The sequence below is a fragment of the Pelodiscus sinensis genome, chromosome 2 (assembly GCF_049634645.1).
Source record: "Pelodiscus sinensis isolate JC-2024 chromosome 2, ASM4963464v1, whole genome shotgun sequence".
NCBI classification, from domain to species: Eukaryota; Metazoa; Chordata; order Testudines; family Trionychidae; genus Pelodiscus; species Pelodiscus sinensis.
In genome coordinates, this window is record NC_134712.1 from 7,756,558 (window position 1) to 7,772,211 (window position 15,654).

General features: G+C 39.8%; 1 protein-coding gene across 4 annotated transcripts in view; it reads left to right on the plus strand.

Moving 5' to 3' along the window:
* The window catches only part of AGO2 (argonaute RISC catalytic component 2), an 89,584-nt gene that overhangs the window by 12,139 nt on the left and 61,791 nt on the right, over positions 1 to 15,654 (plus strand). For 3 of the 4 annotated variants that reach the window (XR_012901187.1, XM_075920066.1, XM_075920067.1), the window contains exon 2: positions 11,824 to 12,019. Coding sequence is in view for 2 of the 4 variants with exons in the window: in XM_075920066.1 (XP_075776181.1) it covers positions 11,824 to 12,019 (196 nt within the window). In the remaining 2 variants the exon portion in view is untranslated. Of the gene's footprint in view, positions 1 to 11,823; positions 12,020 to 12,517; positions 12,582 to 15,654 lie in introns of those variants that run through there. The other variant, XM_075920068.1, reaches the window with a different exon arrangement.

The following is a 15,654-nucleotide window of genomic DNA, read 5'->3' on the forward strand; positions in this document are numbered from 1 at the left end:
TTGGACAACACAATTAAAAGCAAATCCAGGCCCTGATCTCCCATTTTGGTTACTGTTGGCTTCCTGTCTAGCACTGTAATGAACCACCTTGCTTCCCTAGTTTCCATTCAAAATGTGGCAGCAAACATCTTGTAGTGCCACCATTCCTCTCACCACTTCACCCTACTGGAAGTCCCTCTACTGCAGGGATGGGACACCTTTTTAGGTTAGGGGCGTGTTGCTGACCCACAGAAAAATCAGTCAGGAGCCACACACAAATGAGGATTAAAAAAAATGGCTCACTGGCCTGGCCTCAAGTGAGGAGGAGAGGAGAAAAAAAAAAAAAAAACCCCTGGCAGATGTGGCCTCCGGGTGGGGATGGAGGGTCTGGGCAGGAGGAGGCCAGGAAAGGGGACAGACGTCTTTACCTGGTTCTCTGTGCTGCAGGAAAGCACTCCCTGCAGGCACTGCTCCCCCTTCATTCCCATTGGTCGTGATTCCCAACTTCCTGCAGAGCCACACAGAGTGGGTTCTCCCCCCTCCCTGCCCAAGTAGAGCCTGTGGTCCCAATCAGGTCTGTGGCTTGCTTTGATCCGGCCTGTGAGGCTTTGGGCTTGCCCCCCTTTTTTCCTCTCAGCTAGTGCTCAGCTTGTGCTGCAGAGGGGTGGGAGCTGGCCTGTGGGTTTCCCACCCCACTCTACTGACCCCACTGAGTAAAAGCTCCTTGTCCGGTTTTTATTTAAAGCAATTCAAAACTCCCCACCAATCTGTTCTCTTGACTCATTGCATCAACCAATGGTTTCTTTCACACATCTGCTCACGTGTGGGTTGTCTTCCCCATGCTAAAGTCACTACTGCGTCCTCTCTTTCCTGCTGTTTTTTAAAGCTATCACTGTTTATTATATTATATTATATTATATTATATTATATTATATTATATTATATTATATTATATTATATTATATTATATTATATTATATTATATTATATTATATTATATTATAGAAGACTAGATTATAGAAGATCGTTTGCTATTTAGTCTATGCATTGACTTGTACTAAGGGAACCAGTCCTGATTCGGGACTTCAGTTGCTACCTTTTGTTTTTTAATATTAAAACAATAGTAAAATTGGTGGTGGAATCTTGAGTGGAGCCTGCATACTAGTACTGTATCTTGGGACTACACAGGAAGTGATTTGCATGCATGAGTTACAGTGTATTCAGTATGTTGATGAAACCCAGCCCCATGCTTCAGTTACAACAGGCATGGATGATAAAAATTAACAAGTATTCTGGTGTTTTATGAAATTGAATGATGGTGAGGCTTAATCCCGATAAGACTGAAGTCATGCTGGTTGCACAAGCTGGAGGAGCTTTAATGTGTAAAATTCTGTACCTGTGGCTGAGGGAGCACATCCACCATTTCTGATTCAGTTTTACAATCCTGAAGTTTTATTAGGCTTGTGGCTACTTTTTAGAAGATCAGCTGCCTCCTATATCTGGCTTGCCTTGTGACCAATGTAAATATTTCATCTATTCATTTTGAGATTGAATTTCTGTAATGTGTTGTTTGAGGGGCTACATATTGGGACAATTCAGAAATCAGGCTAGTGCAGGGCTTGGTGAGTAGTATGTCCTGTAAGGAATTCAAATGACCAGTACTCAGTTGTGCTGACTTGCATTAAGTTTGAGGGTGGACTTCAAGGTCTGCTCTCAGCCCATAAAGTCCCAAATGGTTTGGGACCTGGCCATTTGTGTCCTCTTTCTATATTGTCACAGTTTATATCAGTGGAGAGTCATGAACTGTAGGGTTGTAAAATCCTGTTTAATTGGTTAACTGGTTAAACATTGTTTTACCAGTTAACCAATGAAAGGGGGAGCGGAAGGAGGGGCGGGGGCGGGGCTCCAGTCCAGCTAGACTGGAGCAGTTCCCCTACCACAGGCATAGGCAGCTCTAGAAGCCAGAGCAGCCACTGACTGCAGGACGCCTGGACCTGTTGCGGCTGTCCGGAGCAGCCCCTGTCCATGGTGTACCCCTTGTGGGGCTGGAGCAGACATCTGCCCACAGCAGGCAGGGAGCTGCTCCAGCTCCCACTGGTCAACCTTAACTGGTAAGCCTCGCTTGTCAAGGGTGTGGCTTACTGGTTAACTAGCTAATCATTCACATCCCTGATGAACTGTGGCTCACTTGATACCAACCAGTATTCTAGTAGTGCCTAGAGCTCTGGCTAGGTTCCAGAGAAATTCAGGAGGTAGAGAAAAAGAAAATACATAGTAGTGAAAAAGGGGAAAGTTTATCAAAGAATAATTTTCACAATAAAGCACTCAGTTTTATCCTGTACTGAAAATATTATATTATAGAAAGTTCTTTTTTACTACCTCTGTACAGTGATGAAGAAAACCACAATGTTATCTCTTGAAAACAGCATTACACATGAGTGGGTTTCCTCTAAAGATATGCCCTCAACTGCTTTCACTATCTAAATAGATTAAATGCAGGATATTAACATTGTAGAGCTTTATTTGAAGTAAGAAAATTCTTTGGTGCACATAACATTTTTTTTTTCTGCTCAGGGGTGAGAGAACTCAGAAGGGACACTGGTCAGGACCTTGAAATGAGTCATGACCCTGTTTTAATGGGGTTGGCAGGGCTAGCATTAGAATGGTGGGTCCTGGGTCCGAAGCCCGAGCCCAACAGTTTTGCCTGAGTGGCGGGGCTCAGGTTGTAGTCTCCCCATCTAGGAGCTCTTTGGCCCCTCTGGCCAGGGTAGCAGGACTTGGACTGGCTCAATCTTCAGCCCCACTACCTCCACCAGGATGGTGGGGTTCAGGCTTTGGTTCCCCCCCTCCTGGGTCATGTAGTAATTTTTGTAGTCAGAAGCGGGTTCTGGTACAATGAAGTTTGAGAACCCCTGAGCTAGACAAATAACAAAATTAGTTGATATTTCCCTAGAAGACCTCTGTTGTATCCTCTGTGGCATGTGTATCCCTGGTTAAGAACCATTGCTCTATCCTGTGTCTCGATTCATCACCTGTAAGATGAAGATAGACTTTTACCTCAGGGATGTTGAGGATAAAATCTGTTAATGACTGTAAGGAGTCAGATACTATAGTGACAAGTGCCATACAAGTACTAACTAAGGGTAAACTCAGAATTTAAAAAATCAGAGCTGTCAGTGGCCCTTTTCATATAGAAAGGGCATAGGAAAAATACAGCTCAACTTGAGGAGTCTTAGACCATTTGCAGGAATGGCTTTCTCTTCTGTACTAAGCTCAAGGTGACGGGTGTCTTCCTTCTTGTCCCAAGCCTTCGTTAGGAGTGATGATAACATTGTATGTTCTCCTCAGAATCCCTTGCTATTTCTCATGTTCCTGAAGTGGACTGTTCTGGAAAGCAGTGATTCTGAAAATGATTCAGAGTTTGTTGGATAATTAGCTGAACATGAGTTCCCAAATGTGTTGCTGTAGCCAAAACAGCTAATGCGGTCCTTGGATTTATAAATGAGTATCTCAAGTAGGAGTAGAGAAGTTATTTTACCTTTCTATTTGGTGCTGGCATGTTTGCTGCTGGAATACTATACTCAGCTTTGATGTCCAATATTCAAGAATGATGTTGATAAATTGGAGAGAGTTCAGATAAATGCCACAAGAATACTTAAAAGATCTGAAAATATTCCATATAGTATAGAGTCAAGGCATTCAATCTGTTGATCTTAACATAAAGAAGGTTAAGGAGTGACTTAATCACAATTTATAATGACATGGGGAACAATTATTTGATTAGCTCTTCAGTATTGCAGAGAGAGAAATTAAATGATAGGGAGTTTTAAAGCTAGAAAAATTCAAACAAAATAGGGAATCATTTTTTTAACTGCGAGTCATTATCCATTGGTACAGTTTACTAAGGGTTGTGGTGGATTCTCCCATCAGTGGCAGTTTTTAGATCAAGATTGGAAATTATTTTAAGAGCCATACTCTGATAATTTTGGAGAAGGTTTTATGGCCTTTGTTATAGAGAAGGTTAGTCTAGATCAATGTTTCTGAAAGTGCTCTGTGAAACCACTTTGAGAAACACATTAACTTGCCACCCCGGTTTGTTTATATACTGGTGCCACGGCCACAGAGCCTCACGGCTCCCATTGGATCCATTTAGTCCTTTGCAGCCAAGGGGAGACATGGGAAGCGGCATGGGCCGGGCCACCCCTTCCCGCTGCCCATGCCACTTCCTGCTGCTCTGCTTGGCTGTAAAGAGCGAAACGGAGCCAGTGGGAGCTGCGAGGCTCTGTGGCCATTGCGCCAGTAAATAAACAAACCGGGGCGGCCAGTTAATGTGTTTCTCAAAGTGGTTTCACGGAGCACTTTCAGAAACACTGTTCTAGATCACTAATGATCCTTTTAGCCTTAAAGCAGTAATTCTGTTTTTCCTTATCTTTTAGATAAGGAAACCCTGTCTCGCTGCTTGAACTTTATATAAGTTGCCTACATGAAGATTATTCATTTCATGTGAATGCAATTACTAAAAATCAAATCTTCAGGTAAATTATCAGTAACCTATTATCCATACTTGCTTTAATTCACATGCCTTACTACAGATCTCCTTAATTCCCAGGTGCACTCACAAACTCCATTTCACTGCAAGCACATAGCTACCCACGGTAGAACCATCAGTTTCTCTAAATCATATGCAAATGCACATCCTTAAACATGACCTCTGCAAGATTAACATAAATTATCATATGCATACTTTTTCCTCAGTCTGATTACTTCATTTAAAAAAAACAACCTTAGGTCATAATTCAAGTGCACAACTTAACTACTTAATCTTCTCTTCATACTTTGAATGCATCTCTTCAGCAAGTTGAGTTTTGAAGGAGAACAAGTGCATTAGATTTGTGAGCTCCTATCTATTGAGAATTAACACAGTTGTCTGCACCTAGAGATATTGTCCAAATGTTGCAGTGTTGAGATTGAAATTGCACAGGCTATAGGGTGAGATGAAATGATGCTCTTTCTTATGTTTAGAAAACATCTTGTCAGAGTGTTTACATTGCTCATATGCCCAACAAAACTGATTATGTTATTGATTAAATGGTGCAGAAATACTAGATTTTTTTTCAGTGAATCTTCATCACCGCCTCATAGGAACATAAAAGCAGCCATACTTAGTCAAACCATTGGTCCATCTCACCCATTATCCTCTCTACTGACAGTAATTAGTGCCAGATACTTCAGAGGGAATGAACAGAACAGGGTAGTTATACAGCAGGGCTACTCAACTTTGGAAGCTTGGGGGCCACAGTGATACTCATAGCACATGCTGAGAGCCACAACTTAAGTGTGGTTGCATATATATGCAAATAGCTTCTTCCACTCTGATGGGCATGAATACAAAGATTAAAGCAAGACTACACAACATGCAGGCCTCATTAAGTCATTTCTGCGGATATTAAAAATACAATATTTACCCAGTTTCCTCCCATATAATAGCACTTTTAATGAGAAATGACAGTCCAGGAATTTTACTACTAAAACGCTTGTCAACAGAAGACCATTATATTGACTTCTTTTTTGTTTTGGCGGGCCATGTGTTGAGCCCCACGTGTTGAGTAGCTCTGTTATAGAGTGATCCATCCTCTGTTGTTCAGTCCCAGTATCTGGACGTCACTGGCTTAGGGATGGACACCCAGAGCATAGGTTTGCATCCCTGACTATTTTGGCTAATAGCCAAAATATCCTTCTTGAACCTACCTGATTCTGGTTTTAACCAGTTTATGCATTTGGCCTTCACAGCAGCCCTGGCAATGAGTTGCCGGTGTAATGTGTGAAAAAGTACTTATTTATGTTTCTTTTAAACCTACTGCCTCTTAATTTCCTTGGGACCCTGGTTCCTGTGTTATATGAAAGGGTGAATATAACTTCCTTATTCGCTTTCTTTCCATCATTCCCAAGTTTATAGGCCTCCTGGGTTATATAAGCTGGAACTGTAGGAGGGAACAGTTCCCCAAATTAAAATATTAGTTACTGAAGCAATGATTTCTAGTTTATTATATGAAAGACTGCTGAGAGATCCAAGATGGCCAACTGATGCAGAATTAAAAAACAACAGAACATTCTTTACCCTGTTCAGTACATTCTGGACTCTAAAGAAAGACTGAAAACTGCCCAGAATGTACCTGGAATTGAACAACCGCTGCCTTTTCAACATTCTTCCAAACTCCATTTTTGTCAGGAATGAGGACATGTGCTAATAAAATGTTACAGAAACTTTTATCAAGTGATAGAAGAGAGCTTATTTTATCTACCTTCAGTTTATAAAATTGGGTATATACTACCAAAGAACAGCATTGCAAAGGGTGAAATATTGGAATTATGCAAAGTAATTTTTCCATTACTGTATGAGAAATGCTTTTAAGCTATCTTAATGAAAGGTAAACTTGTAAAGGTTTATTACCTTCTTTCAATTCTATTTCATGGATGGATGCAAGCAAAGGTAGATATGGAGAGTTGATTGATCTCTCTAGCACCATTAAGGAGAAATGTTAAGATTTAAATGTAAAAGTTCACTTCAGAAAGAGAATTTCACATGAAAAATAGTGGCAAAGCTCTCTTTTGAAAACAGGAATATAGTAAGTTGTGTTAGGTGGTCAAATACTGCTCGTATAAAAAAATCAGGCAAATACTTTTCACAAGAAAATGGTAGTTAACAAAACCCCTTCCTTTAGTAGAAATAGTCTTCCTGGGCCTACGTTTTAAAACGGTTCTCCAAGAAGTACAGCCTGTTGTTTTGTAGGATAGGTCTTCTGTTGAGGACTGTTAGAGAGAGATAGGAAAAAGACCTGCAACATTCTATCAAAGATAAAGAGAACTCCACTAAGTATCAGCTGCTAAAACTTGCAATGTTGCGTAAGACATCTGTTTGAATCTGTCTTAATGTATACATCTTTATTTTATGTTCATTTATGCATATTCTGGCGAACTGTGCCAAACTCGACTTAAGGTATGTTGACTCCAGCTATGTTATTTATGTAGCTGGAATTGCGTACCTTAAGCCTACCTTCCAGGTCTAATATAGACTTGGCCCTTTAACTTACTGGGTGATGTTTACTGTGTAACTGGTTACCCTTTAATATCCCTAGTTTATATTGGCAGTTTAGCTGTAACACAAGGGACTTATAGGCCACATCTTCTATGTTGAGCTAAGGATAAGCTAGCATGCGCATACCTGGGAACTTTCACCATGATACGTCCCGAACATATGAGCATTGACTTTGCTTTCACCTAGGGTACGTCTAAACTACATCCCTCTTTTGAAAGATGGATGTAAATTAGACATATCAAAATTGGAAATGAAGACGGGATTTGAATTTCCTGTGCTTTATTTCATAATTGCGTCACAGCGTTTTTTTGAAAACCACTATTTCGAAAGTGAAACTGTGGCCTAACCACGGTTTTTTCGAAAAGAAAAGCCTTTTTCAAAAGATCCTGTAAACATCATTTTTTTAAGGAGTTCAGGATCTTTCAAAAAAGGCTTTTCTTTTCGTAAGAACTGTGTCTAGACTGTGGTTTCTCTTTTGAAATAGCATTTTTTCGAAAAAACACCGTGACATGATTATGCAAATGAAGCACGGGAAATTCAAATTCCAGCCTCATTTGCAATTTCTACTAATCCTGCCTCCACCTTGAAGTTGTGTGAGAGTCCACAATAATACATCGGCACTTGTGTTTTAATTTATCGAACTCCTAAAATACTTACTATTTAATTGAATAAATTCAGTCTTAATTCAGTAAGATTTGCCTAGGATGTTAGAGGAAATTGCCTTATCGGTCACAATAACTACTCAGATAAATTTCCCTATATAAACAAGCCCTTAGGCATAATTAGTTTGAACCTTCCTAACAAACTAGGGTCATGTCTAAACACAGGAATTGGAATATAGGTTGCACCTCTAAAATCCAGGATTCTCTGGTCCAGCAACATCTATGGTCTGGCATGACCATGGATGTTCCAGGAGCAGAGTCCCAGTGCACTTCAGGGAGATGGGGGCTCAGGAACTGGTTCATGGCTTATCTGGGCTGCAGAGGGGGCAGGGGCCAGCATGTGGCTGAGCTGGCTGCGGGAGCTGGTGCATGTCTCAGCTCGGCTGGAGAGGAGCAGAGATCTGGCACACAGCTCAGCTGGGCTATGGGAGGAGCCAGGAAGCCTGGTGGGGAGGGAGGCATGGCAGCAGGGGGCCTGAAATGACCTCCCCTGGTCTGGAAAAATCCCTCATCTTGGACCAGTCAGGTCCCAAGGGTTCCAGACCAAAGAGATCCAACCTGTAATTTATTGCCCCGAAATATTGTTAATGCAGAGTTATGGTTAACCAGCAGAGCCTCAGACTATTTCAAAATCTCGAAAGAACTAGTATTTAAAACCAGGAAGTACAGAGTTATTTCACCTTAATTCCTTATTTACTAGTTTCGATATGTTTAAAGATGTACATTTTAATGTATGAGACTATCTGGAAACTGAAGATTCTACACCAGGGCTTAAGGTAGATTTTGGAGTGGGGAGGAGAACATCGATGATGATTGGATGAGTTTACCACCCCTCAGAGTAGTTGTACCAGGATGTACTAATCTCCATATGCATGTGGATTCCGAAGCATTTTGAACATTGTTGTGGGGCTCTATATACTAGGAATCTGTTGGCCAAATCACTCCACTGTGTTCTACCTTATTCTGCTCCTGTCACTAACGTTGCAAAACAATATACCACAGTTAAGGCTGCACCAGGATTTCTATTTTAATTGTGGTGGAAAAAGATCTACATAAAGTCTGTTTTTTGGGTTAAAGTAGAATGCCTAAATATTGATAGTAATTTGTGCACTGTTCAATTTTTCTATAGCAGGTTTTTGTGGAATAATTTCATTTGCAGTTTGCTATGGCTTTTTAAATGGGACATTTAGCTAACATTTTTCTAGTGTCTGTCACTTCACTTTTCCCCAGAAACTACAGCACCTTGACAGTGATAGCTGTGATTTTTTTTGGTTTCTATAGACTAGATGAATTATTGTAGAAAGGTCAAATTTGTTTTGTGTTTTTTCATCATAAACATAATGCATAACTATTTTTACAGGGGACAGTATACTGGCACCTTATTAATGAAAGTTGGCTTACTTTAGTACAGGTTGGTCTTTGCTGGTCTGGCACCCTCAGTACTAGACCATTCCCAAATGAGGGAGTCTGCTGGACCAGGAGAAGTTGATAAACAGTACTTTGTTTCTCGTTTGTTCCTTCAGTCTCATTTTTATGGTACAGTAAAATGGAAGTTATTTCTAATTCATTAAACAATTTATCAAAATGCAGGGTGAGAGACTTTCTCTGTGCTTGTTTAACTTTAATTATGTTCCCATATATATATTTATTATGAAACTGATTACACAACTGCATATCTTTTTCACCGGAACCTCTGCTTCATTTAGTACAACACACATCTATTCAGTATTTTTGCTTAACCAAATCACTGAATATGAGGTCTCATTCCATATTTATGACATACCACTCAAAAGCTGCAGCTAAATAAAATAAAATAAAATCCACAGTTCTGGGCACCACGTTTCAAGACAGTTGTGGAGAAATTGGAGAAGGTCCAGAGAAGAGCAACAAAAATGATTACAGGTCTAGAAAACATGAGCTATGAGGCAAGGCTGAAGGAATTGGGCTTGTTTAGTTAGTTTGGAAAAGAGAAGACTGAGAGGGGACATGCTAGCAGTTTTCAAGTATCTAAAAGGGTGTTACAAGGAAGAGGGAGGGAAAATTGTTCTCCTTGGTCTCTGAGAACAGGACAAGAAGCAATGGGCTTAAACTGCAGCAAGAGGGGTTTAGGTTGGACGTTAGGAAAAACTTCCTAAGTGTGCATCTCCACTGCAGCGTTTTTCCGGAAAAACAGCTGTTTTTCTGGAAAAACAATACTTAGGTCCACGCTCCCATTGAGTTCTTTTGCCAGAAAGTTGAAGGAACAGTGGGTTTTTTTCCGACAGCGGCAAACCTCTTCCTACGAGGAAGAAACCTTTTTTCGAAAAAGCTTTCTCGGAAAAAGGCGTGTGTGGACAGGGAGTTCTTTCAAAAGAAGAGGCCTCCAGGAAATAACACAGGTGCCGTGGTAGCCACTCTGTCCACACTAATCACAACTTAAATGTGAGAGAGCATCCACATTGATTGGACGCTATCTTTCAAAAAAGTATATCACTTTTTTGTTGCGCTTTTGATGTGTGGACACTCTCTTTCGAAATAGGCTTTTCTGGAAGATCTCTTCCAGAAAAGCTTCTTTCAAAAGAAGCTTGCAGTGTAGACATAGCTTTACTGTCAGGGTGGTTAAGTACTGGAATAAATTCCATAGGGAGCTTGTGGAATCTCCATCACTGGAGATATTTAGGAGCAGGTTAGACAGACATTTATCAGGGATGATATAGACCGTGCTTGATCCTGCCATGAGGATCGGGGACTGGACTTGACTATCTCTTGAGGTCCCTTCCAGTTCTAGTATTCTGTGGTTCTACATTGTGCTTCATCACTGTACTATCTCGTGCCTCAAACATTAATGAATTTATTCTCATAACACTCCTGTGAAATAGGAAAGTACTATCATTCCCCTTTTACAAGGGCAAAATTTGCTAATGTTGGGTCCACAGTGACTGAGATGCTTGTGGTCTAATTGTTTTTCAGTGGTGCCAAGTAGGGGTGCTAAAAATCATTTAATATGTGAACCATGTATCCACTAAAGCAGTTACACCCTTGGCTTTATACTGCAGAGCCCACAGTGAAGCCTCCCCAGGAGCAGGACCACCAGCCTCTGCCTGCCAGTCCTGCGGGGAGGAGGCACTGCTGCAGCAGCAAAAGCAACTACCTGGGAGCAGAGCCAGCAGCTCTTGCCTACCAGGTTCCTGGGGAGGAGGCTTCGCTGCCCTGGCATCTGAGTGTAATTTCTGCTAATCGTATAAAACATCAACTTATTGGTTAAACGGTTAATCAATTACACTCCAACATCCCTAGTGCTGAATAACTTCACTTTACATTAAAATCCCTAGTAGGAGTTGTGTTCTGTGTTTCTGAAAAATTAGGTCTTTTGAGACTCAGATTTGACACCCAGAACACGAGGAGCATCCTGAGCCAACCTCCTGAAAATTTTGTTTTAAGGCCCAGATTTTTAAAGGTATTTAGACATTGCTGCACTCAGTACTCTGATGCCTAACAGATTTAGGTGCCTAAATCTCCTCGTCCGATGTCACTTTAGAAGGCTGTACAGAAAACCTGAATTTTGGCATTTCCAGAATTTTTTGAGCACCCGTCACTGCTATTTTAGTGTAGTTTTTAACTTATTGTTTAGTATGCTAGGTCTTTGTGCTTGGATCTAGTATCTGGGAGTGGCTCCATTTTGCAAATTACTGAAGCCAAGTACAAAGATGCGGTGTACTAATTTTGTGAAGGGCAAAACAGGGCTTAGGTCCTCCATTTTAGACACCTGGGTTCTAATCCCAGTTCTTGAAAGAAGTTCTTGTTTAGCTTCCTAGGTGCTGTATTATCTCACCCGTAAAAAGACAGAATGCTATCCTACCTCCTGTGGCCTTGCTCAGTAAAAAGGGTTGTGAAGTCTAGAGAGTAGTTTACATCAGTTGGGGAACAGGTGAGTCAAGATCTGCTGGCTTCCAGCCTAGGACATAGGTTCATGTATTTTTAAAAAAGTGAGGAGTGAAGACTAGGTTTAAAAATGCACTTACAAAATGGTTTTGAAGCTTGTTTACCTGATGAAGATAATTTGTATGATGATATTTTACTTTATGCTTTTTTTTTTTTCCCTTTCAGTGCTTGCGCCTCCTCCACCGTTGCCACCACCAGTACAGGGATATGCCTTTAAACCTCCTCCTCGGCCAGATTTTGGCACTTCTGGAAGAACAATCAAACTACAGGCTAATTTCTTTGAAATGGACATTCCTAAAATTGATATCTATCATTATGAATTGGATATAAAGCCAGAGAAATGCCCTAGAAGAGTTAACCGGTAATGTTGTTACGCTTTGCATTTCCTCAGTTTTATTTACATGGTTTTTCTTCCATTTATGCTTTTAAAAAAGCTAGGGTCATATACCAGTTTTCACGTAGGGCACTTGGGGACATGGATATCCTTGTTATTCATCAGATGTGTTAATACCTTTCCATTTGAATACGTCCTGCTTTGTGATATTCATCAGTAAGCATTATTTCTGTTAGTTTGGTTTCTCCACGTCTTCCTATACCAACCCAAACATCCCACCTGACTTTTGTGGTGGTGGTAGCTTACTTTGAGTTACATTTTCAGCCTTTGATCCAAAATTATTGGTGGCGTAGGCAGGCAGAACTCCATTAGCTTGAGTGGAGTTATGTCAGTTTACACAAGCTGTGAATTTGACCATTGTTGTTTACTGCTTAGTTCATAACTAAGTAGAGTCAGCTAGCAAGCCCCTTAAAAGGGGAGGTGATATTACCAACAACTTGTTTTCCTGTCTTCACCTACTGACAGGGGGAAGTAAACCCATTTGTCTGTGCTGGTATAAGAGGACTGTGGAGAAACTAAATTATAACAGGTAAGAAATTACCCTACTTCATCTTTTTCTGTGGTAATGGAAGATATGCAATTAATAAACATAGCAAGGCCAAAAATGTTTGGATCAATTTTGCACATTATTAATGGGCAGAGAATCAAAAGAAATAGGTGAATTGAAAAATACTATTACAAAAACTGTAGTGCAGTCCCTTTTATCATTAAAATGCAACTTACAAATGTAGGTGTTTTTTTTTGTTTGTTTGTTACACAACTATACTCTTATTAGATAATCTTTAACATTCATGGAACACAACTTTCTGTTCTATACTGCATCTTCCTGCTCTGTTGCACTATTTGTAAATGTAATAAAAAACCCAGCTTTTAAAAGTTGGGTGTAGCTTAAAAAACAAATATAAAGATCTAAGAGCATCACTGTAGTAATTCCATTGGGCTAAGTTTTCATCTTCTAGTGCAATGGAAGTGATTTTGATGGACTTCCATTAGTGTAAGGGTACGTCTACACTTGCTCCCTATCTCGAAATATCCTGTGCTTCATTAGCATAATCTCGCAATCGGAATAGCACACAGGCGAGATTATACTAATGAAGCACAGGATATTTAAATCCCCGCTTCATTAGCAATTTCGGTTGGCTACATTTGCATCCCTATCTCGAGATAGGGAGCAAGTGTAGACGTATCCTAAGAGAGTGCTTGGAAAAAATCTTTAGTGAAGGTTTGTTTTAAAAATTATACATTTTTGATAACTGATATAATGGTGACTACAGATCAAGGCAAATAATATTCAAAACAGGTAGTTACTTACCAGTACAATATTTACTACATATAATTGTTTGCCAAGATCTGCCTTAACTTGTGAGTAGCCATCATGATTTGGTGAAGGAGGCTACTGTAAGAACCTTGATAACAGATACCCATTTATGGGAATCAAACATTCTATTTATGCTTTTCCTAATTCCATGCTATAGCTGTTTTCCCAGTGCAGTTTAGGGAAAAAACAAATTGATTTATAATCCTAGTGAAGTCTGAATTTTTTTTTACTTCCAACTCACACAGAAAACTTAATTTGCTTACAGTTAAGATTGCTCAAAACCAGGCACACCATTGTGAAATATGATTGGAAGCTGAAGTTAGAGAAATTCACAAGGCATAAAATTGTAGTAAGTGAATGTTGTTAACCACTAGAACAATTTACCTAGTAATATAGTGGAATATCTATTGAAATATTTTAATCGAAGAGGATTTCTTTGGAGGAAACAAGAGGAATCAAAGTGCTTATGTTTCTAAATATCTGAGATGATATAGCTCATTCAGAAGTTTCAGGCTTGATGCTGAAATTATTGATTGAGGTTTTATTGCCTCTATGATGAGGTCAGACTTGATGATACTCTTTTTTTGCCTTAAAAAATTTGAATTTATGAACTATCAAGGAAATCTCCAATTAAGACAATACTCATTATTCACACAACTTATATGCACTGAGACTGGCACATATCAGAGTATGTACCTCCCAGGTTAACTAGATTTTCAAGAAGTGCTTAATGGGTTTCAAATTAAATGCATTTATGGCCTCAGTGATATCCTTCGGGAGATATAAACCCAGGATGTTTGGCATCTGAAAATAGAAAAATTCCAATAGACTAAAAATTCCACTACAAGCTCATTTGCATATCTAACACATAACCGGCAACAATATGCATTCCAAATTCCTCTGCATAATACTCTAATGCACAACCTGTAATTACAATCATGCTTTAATTTGTAGTCTTAATATGAATTTAGGATGACCATATTCCCCCATGCTGAATACGGAACACCTGGTAAAATTGCTTGGATTCAAGTGAGTTGAACAGCAATCAGATTAATGCAGTACAAATGTTCAAAATAACATTAAGATGACTGAACCCCCATTAAGAAGCCATACTACATTATTATAACATTCATAATAGGTACAAAAATTAACAGTATATACTTACAATTAAGTGGTTTCAGCCCTTTAGAAGTGCCTGCCTTGTCCTCCACAGTGTGATGCTTTTTGTGGATTGTATTTGTCACACGTAGCAATTTTTTGAAGGATCTGCTTGTTTTTCAGCAATTTGTTGTCAAATGCAGCACAGTCTAGGTCAAAATTCACTTGCGCAAACAAAAATAGCCTTCGTACTAGAAACAATGAGACGTGATTTTTTCAGTTGACCAAAATACATTCGAATGACAGTTCAACAGGGTCTGTGGTCTCTGGCAAACTCAGCTGCCTTTTCCAGCTCTGATTACTCTACTGCTTTATTGTCCTTCTCTTGAAAAACATTCTACCACCTTTTAGAATTGGAAGTTTTCGGAGTGTTCCAATCATAAATGTGACAGCATATTGTTGGTTTTGCATTTGTCCATTCATCAAAAAGATGATCCTCATCTGTCAAATGTAGGGAAGGAATTCTTGTGTGGCAAAGGCAAGACTGCTTTGCATATTATCGCATGCCACATGCTGCTTAACAGCACCCATACAAGCTTTTCTATTCACTCAAAGGAAGGTTTCCAGTGCTCCAAGTACTTCAGAGATGTTGAATAAAATTCAGATTGCATTGTAAAATTCCTGTTCCTTAATTTTCCCACCCTCAACCAGAAACTGCAACAGAGTCTTTGTGTGAACTGAGACAAATCTTTCTCTGAGCTTCTCTGCTAAATTATTTTTAATCACTGATGAATTGTTTTTCTCAATTACCTTTACTGCTTTTGGAAAGGTGGCTGTTGGGCTTATTATCAAAGCAAGCCACAGTTTTGTGCAAGCGTCACTGAAAACTTTCTTGAACAGTGTTGGGCATTTGTCTTGAGAGAGAGAGAGAAAATATCCCGTGAGCCTATCCAAAAAAATCTGTCTACAATCAGAACACTAGAACTGGAAGGGACCTTGAGAGGTCATCAAGTCCAGTCCCGTGCCCTCATGGCAGCACCAAGCACCATCTAGAATAGATCATCCCTCAGACATCTTAAATATCTCCAGTGATGGAGATTCCACAACCCCCATAGGCAATTTATTCCAGTGTTTAACAACGCTGACAGTTAGGAAGTTTTTCCTAATGTCCAATCTAAACTTCCCT